We start from the raw sequence: 8,725 nt of genomic DNA on the forward strand, positions 1-8,725 counted from the left end.
TGATTCAGTAATGCCATCTTCCCTTCCAGGGGGACGATAAGACAGAGTTAACAAATCTGGGTTATCTGGGTTTGGCTTGAGGTTAGAATAAGTTCTTTTAATATACATTAAGCACTACAAATGTTATATTCAAAAATCCACTGTGATGCATTTCAAGGCTACCTTTACGCTGGAGCTCCAAGAGAGCAGGATTTTTTTTCTGTGTGCTTCTGAGCTGCTTTGGAAAGGGTCTGCCCCTTGCACTGCCCTGAAAGTCATCCTGATGGAATTTCCCCCTTAGGAGTTCCAGGTTTATCTATCTTAGCCTGAATTACAGGCCCAGAGTTTTACCACATCTTTCAAACCTAACATTTCTTACTGAAGCCTACAGATTTACAGCTGTCACTTTAATATTAGTTTCTGTGGGCTCTGCCCACAATTGCCCTTTCATCCTAGATTGGTCAGGAGCTGCAGATGACAAATATCTAGCTCTTTGTGGTTGCATGTCAGGTCTCAATTCAGATACACACTGTGGGCTCTGTCACCCCTCTGCAGAGTAGAAGCCATAGGATAAGTTGTTGAATTTTGTGCTGCTGAAATAGGGAAGGAGAGAAGAATGGTTTCCACACACTCAGGCACAGACAGGCATTGAGCTAGCCTGTCCATCATCACTGTCACTGAGGCAGACACCCGAGGGTCCCTGGCAGATAAGAAATGCACCACAGTTCTGTTGTATTTCTGATGGTGTTTTTGTGCTGTTGTGGGAAAGGAAGAGCACACACATTTTCTGTAATCCAGGAGCTGGTACTGCTCTAGCCTGGTTACAGACCTTTCTATTTGCACAATCTCTTTTTGGAGAATGAGCTGAACAAAGTTGTGCAATTCAGGTAACGGCATCATGCAGTACAGAGCAAATTTTCTCTAAACTCCAAAAGACTGGAGGGTGATGGCTTAGGGAGACTAAAAAGCCTCTATAAATCAAAAAGGGGAAAAAAGCACCATTGTTTAAATTATTGGGAGACAATAAGCACCAAAACAAAATTAGGAAGTGAGCAGAGGCTGAAATATACTACATATGTCACAAAGTTATGATTGTAATATATGAACAAACAAATGCTGTTGAGATAAGAGACAACAAGCTCTAGCACATGAAAGAAAAACATTTTTTCTTGAGAGATAGGCCTCAGAAAAAAATACCTATCTAGCTGACATTTCTTTGTATCTTATTCAAGCAGAATAAAACTAAAATTATCTCACATGCCTATAGGCTGCCCTAGTGTAAGGCACAGAAATGTATGAAGGGATTATTTCACATGTGTATTTTCATTTCTTTCCTTCTGAAGATACAAAACCAGCTCATTCTAGTTGTTGAGAAATCATTTAGTAAAATAAAACCTTCAAAATTAGAAGACATTTTCACTTATGTCTTGAAGTGCTTGAAAAATATTTAAGTGAAGTACTTTAACCAGGGGCAAATCCAGCTGCTTAGACTGACCTTGGAAAAAATTATACATGAGCTGGCTAAAAATATAATTTAAAATATTAATTTAAAATACAGAAAAGCTACACATGAGTTTTTCTTAGCACTTTCTGTGCTGAAGGAGCACTATCATTATGGGAGGAAAGTATCTAGTACTAAACAAAATTATTATTTTATAACAGAAGTAAAATCTGTCAGCCTTTCTTTGAAACCTGGTGGTCAGATGAGTAAGAAAATGATGATGTGTTAGAAACAGACTCATTTGCTTAGTGACATATGCAGGAGCATGGCTTGCAAGATCAGATTACAATTTAAAGAAACTGAGACATAAATGGGCCTTGAAAACTCATAGTGGTACAATGTCCCACATACCAAATTTGCCACGCAGTGGAGCAGCCAGCAATGGATCACCACTTTAAAAAGAAACGTCTGGAAGCATGGCTGGCGCTGCCTTGCTCCTTGCGCCATTGGCTTCCATTGGTTTTTGTAACACAGCCTGATGATCAGATCATTTCACAGAATCACAGAATAGTAGGGGTTGGGAAGGACCTCTGGAGATCATCTAGACCGACCCCCATCAGAGCAGGTTTGTCTAGAACAGGGGGCACAGACACATGTCCAGGCAGATTCTGAAAGTCTTCAGAGAAGGAGACTTCAGAACCTCTCTGAGCAGCCTGTTTCAGTGCTGTGTCACCCTCAAAGTAAAGAAGTTTCACCTTATATTTAAGTGGAATTTCCTGTGTTCAGTTCATGCTCATTGCCCCATGTCCTGTCTCTGAGTACCACTGAACAGAGACCGGCCCTATCCTCTTGACAGCCAACCTTTAGATATTGATAAGACATTCTCTTCTCCAGGTCAAACAGACCCAGGTCTCACAATCTTTCTCTGTAAAAGAGATACTCCAGTCCCTTAGTCATCTTTGGAGTCCTCTGTTGGACTCTGCCTAGTACTTCCCTGTGTCTCTTGAACTGGGGAGCCCAGAGCTTGACACAGCACTCCAGATGTGGCCTCACTAGGGCAGAGTAGAGAGGGAGGCGACATTTCCCCAGGACATGAGAGGACTATGTTCTCAGTTTTGAAACTCCACGTCTTACACTTCCCCAGACAGTTCAATAACCATTTATTATGGGTTAGTTCTTTGATCCCCATGTTGAAGTTGTCTCGCTGTGCACCAAAATATATAATGCAGACAGGCACAGCAGAATATGATGCTGTGGTCTAGAAGTTAGAGGTGCTTGGATGGATTCAAGCTCTCAGAGTTATGTCAGTTCTTACCTCAGGAGGTTTGATATGAAGCCTGGGAAATTGCTAAATGCACTCATCCCCCTTTTTTGTTCTATAATTGTAAAGAGAACTGTATGCCTGTTATTAGCCAAAGACTCTGGAATTTGAATGTTTCTGCTCACCTTTTCCTAAGTTCTTAAATTGTTCAGAGTTAAGAGTCACAGAAAACATCTTTTTTACTTAGTTACTCTCCCATCCATAACACAGATATTTTTTGTAACTCCTCCAAGTTGTCTGTTTCCCTTCGTGTGCTTCCTGTATAGAGAAACTGTTTTTGAGCAGGTGAATTTTGTCTCTCAAAGGTCTGGGGACCCAGAAATTGTCACTGTGTGCCTACCTTCTTTCAATCTTTCTGAAAGCTATTTCAGGGGACTGCTGTTTTGTTCTTGCCACCATAACTGGTTATTTTGCTATCAGACTTGTAAGTATAGCCAGAACTCCCACAGGCTGTGAAATTTTCTGCCTCAGGACTGATACTTTGCTCATAGTTCTCTTTTTTCACTGTCTAGAGTTACCACTAAAATAGAATTAGAGAAGGCAATATAGGGAAAGCTTTATTACTTGTAACTTCTTTATGAAATCAAATTTGATCTTTCTCTGTAACTAGATTTTGAAGCACTCATTTGTATTTTGTTCAGCTCTTCTTTTGTGAACCTTACCTTTATCTATGTGAATTTGCAGCAGGGAATGTACTCCCACGGAACTGACTGATTAAAAGCAAGACTGAAAGTGAAAAATATTCTGCTGGAAAATACAGCAGAGCTAGTTCTCTTCAACTAATTAGTTGTCTTCAACTAAAAAGTATTGGTTCCCTACGGTGTAGTTTGTGGGAATTATGAGTTCGTGCAAGGTTTCTATAAAGCAAAACAGATGCCTGTTTTTTCAAGAATTCTCAGTTGTTGTATGACCTGTATTCACAAGGGCTGAAAGAGATGAAAAGTATACCTGAGTTTTATGAAGCTGTTGAAGTAAGAATTTAATGACTTTTCAAACGTGTTCTTTTTTTTTTTTTTTAAAAATATAACTTTATATTGTTCAGACATTATGATACTTTGAAGCATAATTGTATACTGTGACTATATCTGTGTGTACTCTGATACAGCTGCCTCATATTACCCTTTAATTCAGTCACATTAATTATAAAGGTGGCATAAGTTATTAGTAGGATTATTCACTTGAGTTGACCGTGGAGTTTTGCTTAAATGCTGAATATGTAACACTGCCCTACATTCCTTGATATTTGCAGCAAATAGCTATCTTTTAATTTGGGTCAAGAAAATTTCTGCTGTCAGATTCAGCCATTGCCCTCATATTGAAAGGCTGCTTTATGCTATTACCATCTGTCTGTTGTAATGAAAGATAGATCTGGCTTTCATATTCATCCTGTAATTATTTTTTTTTTGTAAAAACACACTATTATCCCTACAACAAGCAGTCACGACATATGAACTGATAGATAATTATCTCCCCCTTCTCTTAGATGGTACTTTGATTCAGTAAAAGAAGAAAAAAACCCCCAAACTAACCTTTAATCAAATTATGTTGTGTTTCTGATCTATATTTCAAATTATCTCTTATATTCACACATGCAGAAAATTATTTTCTGGGTTCTTTTACTTATTGATCCTGAAACTTCAAATCTAGATCTGACATTAAGATGGGTGCTTACTACTTGTCTACAGACATATATAGCTATACAGCTATATGCTACCTGCAGCTGTAACAGGAGCTGAAGAACTAGGGCAGGAATCTGAAGAGCAGGGGCTCAATATGTCATCTGGTTTCCAGTCTTTAAGGACATTGAGTTATAGATTTCAGGATATTCACATAAATAATTTCCTTAAGTTATTCTCATGTTTTCTTTATGCTCTCCCACACTACTATCCCCATGTATGTGTGAACACAAAGACTAAATGGTGCATTCCCATATGCATAAATTTTGCATAAAGGTAAACTGGCATTGGGTATTTTAATTTAGTAGTTACTAGAGATTTCCACAAAACTGTTGATTTTCAGTACAAGTTAAGAATGAAAGGACCTCTTCCTTTGAAAATCATGTGTGTTTCACAGATGCTTTTGGTGAAACAGAGGATTCTATTTTGAACATTTGTCCTTGTACTACTACAAGTGGTCTTTTTTACCTCCTGCATAGCTGTTGTAATCCCTACAAAAGTATTTATAGGATAATACAACACGCAAACTTACAGCTTTCCAGCTGCATTATACATGTTTGCACATCCATTGGAAAATTTTTGAGATCCATCGGACAGGACAGTATTAAAGTCAATCTGAAAGAACACACAAAAAAATTAAAAATATGCAACAAAAATGCCATAGAACTGCACAGGAAGAATGCATGAAAACACTGTATGTCATTAGAAACAGAAGAATATTATTTTTGTCATTAAGAAAACTCTCAAAACAGATGTGTATTAGCTGAGCCCATTTCACTCACTTAGCCTAGTATGAAAATGGGGGAAAAAAAAATTATACTCCTTCAGAAAACTGAATTTTTCAGTCAGATTGCTTAACTTTATAATAACTCTGAGGGAAGGCAAAAACAACGTGCCTTTTTGTGCCACAGTAGAATTATTGTGCTGTTACAAATATTTCAAACCCTTGGTATAAAATTTACCCGGATTTGCAAGAATTTCATCACAGATGTCAGCTGCAAATTATGGTGGCAAAGTAATTTATATGTTATTGTCCTAAAAGAAGGTGCTTAAATTGTCAGCACAAAGGTTTCAGATAACATTTTATGGTATTGATGGTGGACTGAAATGTGCCTGTAATTTTGAACTGCAGCTGTATTTCATGCCAGTCCTGATACTTCCTGTGAAATACTTTGCAACCTCTAGGCAAAAGAGGGTTTTCTACATTTTATATGAATACAATAACTTATAATTAGAGTGATACTTCTCAGAGGAATGAGGAAAAAGAATATAAGAGGTAAAGGCACGTTTTCCCTCACTTGACCATGTTTAGGTATCCATTTATCATTCAGGGTCATGATGGCACCTTTCTTCTTGTTAGAAAGTACCTTGTGTGAAAATTTTGCCCCATTTTTATTTATCAGTTCAGTTGATAGAATGTTTTCCAAAAACATGAGGAGCTTGAGTTCCGATTCCTTTACACATATAAAGCTTTTCTAACATGGTTGTGCTCTAATCCTCCATTCATTCCCCTGTTTTTGATATAGGAAAGAGAGCAGTATGTGGCAAATATGGATGCCTATTTCTTTTACCCTACCTTTGCCTGCTCCAAAGCTTCTTGATTCTTTGTTGCTATAACTTCTGTAGGATGAGAGTCTGAGGAGGGAACTCAGACCCAGGTCCTGTTGCCATGCTGTTAAAAATGGATCGAAATACAAAATCTGACGAGTGTACCAGTAACACAGCAAGTCATTTTGGAGAAGAGGCACCTGTGTTTTCTGCTTCAGTAAATGTTTTAATATTTTATTATAAGTATTCATTGAATTGGGAACTGGAACCTTCTCATTGTCTTCTCATCTGAATTGTTCTAATGCAGTTAAGGGAGAAGGAGACATTAGGGAATCAAAGGAAAATGAAAATTGAGAAAGCTTTTTTTTTTTCTTTTGGTATCAACATGTTAGCAATTAGCATGTCTCCCCTCATCAAAAGCTTATCTGACTCAAACTCACAAAACAACTCAACTAGATGCCAATTACATGATTTTAAATCTGTTTTGGAAATGGTATTAATTCTTAATTGCATGTTGGCAACAAACTTTCTGGCTCCACAAGAAACACAGCATCTGCTTTCATCACAGCCAATGTTTGCTTTTACAATTTAATGTTATAATATTTCTCATGTTTGTTTTTCCACCCCATTTCATGTGACCATGAACTTGATATGAGTTCTGTTGACAGTTCAATCCAAACTTGCTTCAGCTGAATGGTGGTGTCTATACTCTGTGTTGTATGTGTCTGGAGGGTGTAGGGCAAGGAGAGGGAGTTATTTGATTAGAGTGGAACAACTGTCAGTGCCTCTCAGGGTGACTCAGGCTGGAGGTAATTGATTTAGCTCTACTTTCTACTTGGGCTTGGAGAAGGAATTCTTTTTACTTGCTTTCCATCTGTTTCTAGTGACAGAATACACGTTGTGACACTGCAGAATGATGTTCCCAGACTGGCAGACTAACCTCCTTTTGGATCTGAGATGCTCATAGGAATTTTAAACCTAAACACTTTCTCCATGTGTGAGCTTGAAAAGATGCTGCCCGCTCGACTGGGAGGAAGGAGGAAGGCGAGTCCCTTGCCACTGATACAGCCATGCAAGTCACAACCTTCTTCTTTCTCTCTTAGTATACAAGCTGCTCACAGATTTCTTATATCTCTTCAGAAAGTCCAATTATCTATCAATGAAGCGTCATAAAAACATGCAAAGCAAAAGACTAAATGGAGAAGAGGTATATTTATTTTGAAAAGTTTGATGTTTTGCATGGGTAGGTCACTATTAATAACAAATCTGTGTTACATCTAATGGGACGTTAGTATACTTATATCTAATGTGTTTCTAATTAGATAATTTTTTTTAATCAGTGGTAAAATGCCTACTAATGACTATGTTAATAAAAGGAAAGTGAGGAGAAAAGAAGTAGGTTAACTATTTTGTTAATACTTAGGATTGCTGCATACAGCTTCTTAAACCTTTTCAAAGTTGACTTTCCACTTTTCTCTTCAACTGCAGCAGTAAGTAAACTATTCTTTAAATATCATGCTTCCTCAAACAGGTCATGCTTCCATATTGAAGTACAACAACTTCAATATCCAAAAAGGTGAAAAAGAAATTGTCATGACATGGGAAGCTACAGCATGTGAATCTCATACACGGGCCAAATCAGATTATAATGCTCCAGGATTATTTGCTCTGTGCAAGTGTCCTAGCTCATCTAGGTTCAATATCTGGACTTTAAAATAAGAAAGACACTTCCTGATGCCTGCTTAGTGAGGAGTCGTTTTCTATTTTAGTATTAACAATGAACAAGAATGATGATAAAGTTCTGTATTCAAAAATCACTACTTCAGTGATAGTGCTGCCTGAGTAGCAACTGAAGATAAACATTATCATTTTATAGGTACACTTTTGAGCTTCTATCAGAAAAAAACAATCATCTCATTAGAGACTCACCTGATGGAATAAAGCACATTTCCGTTTTTGAAAATTCGCAACAACTTATTATCCGTTGTAACTTCATGAAAGTTGGCACCTTTTTCATTAGCAAAGAACAAATCAGGTTTCCAAATTGAATCCAGCATGGATGGATCTAAGTCTAAAGAGTCATCTGGATATTCGCTGTACGCGAGGCGCGGATCGTTCCAATTCTGACGGAGAAAGATGTTCACTCGGTAATCCTGAATGAAAGAGAAAACAACCAAAGCTTTACCAAGCATAGGGATTTAGCTTTTATTTCATTTCTTAGCTATGTAATCCCCTGTCCATCTGTGGATGACAAATGAATTACTTAGCTGAATGCCAGCATGATACCTATTTGTATTAGCGGGGACACAATGGATAGGAATAAAGATGCGTTTCAGGGCAACTGAAAAAATCCCAAGATAAGGAAATCCTACCTCTATGTAGAGTTCATATACCTCCATGTAACTCTATCCCTGCAGTAGTTTTGTCTTGAAATCAGAATGAGAGAAACATAAAAAGAGTTTTATGGAGTTACGTTTTTTCTGCCCAACTTCTGGTGGGGGCATTCCCACTTCCCTTTCTTGGGCAGTGACAATCTGTCCCACTGTAAGGGAAGTTAATGTCTTTTGTCTCTCCTTACATATTTTAGACCCACCACCTAAAGTTTCTGTTTCAATTCCCTGTTGAAAATTGTGTGAGCAGTAAGTTGCCATAGAAGTTCCTCCTCTGTTCAATTATGGTGGAGATCATACAAGTGGTTATGATAAATTAGCTTAGGCACGAGTTGAATCACCTTAATTCCTACAGACAATCCTATCTTAA

General features: G+C 37.7%; 1 protein-coding gene across 1 annotated transcript; it reads right to left on the reverse strand.

The window, feature by feature from the left end:
* Positions 1–4,949: 4,949 nt before the first annotated feature.
* On the reverse strand, positions 4,950–8,118 carry LOC103773067 (glycine receptor subunit alpha-3-like; the record flags this gene model as incomplete). Its single annotated transcript, XM_008940421.1, has 2 exons — positions 4,950–5,032; positions 7,895–8,118. Coding segments are annotated over 2 exons (307 nt in total), but the record flags the coding sequence as incomplete, so codon positions are not given.
* Positions 8,119–8,725: the final 607 nt, after the last annotated feature.

The sequence above is a fragment of the Merops nubicus genome, unplaced genomic scaffold, assembly GCF_000691845.1.
Source record: "Merops nubicus isolate BGI_N331 unplaced genomic scaffold, ASM69184v1 scaffold9175, whole genome shotgun sequence".
In the NCBI taxonomy this organism is placed as follows: Eukaryota; Metazoa; Chordata; class Aves; order Coraciiformes; family Meropidae; genus Merops; species Merops nubicus.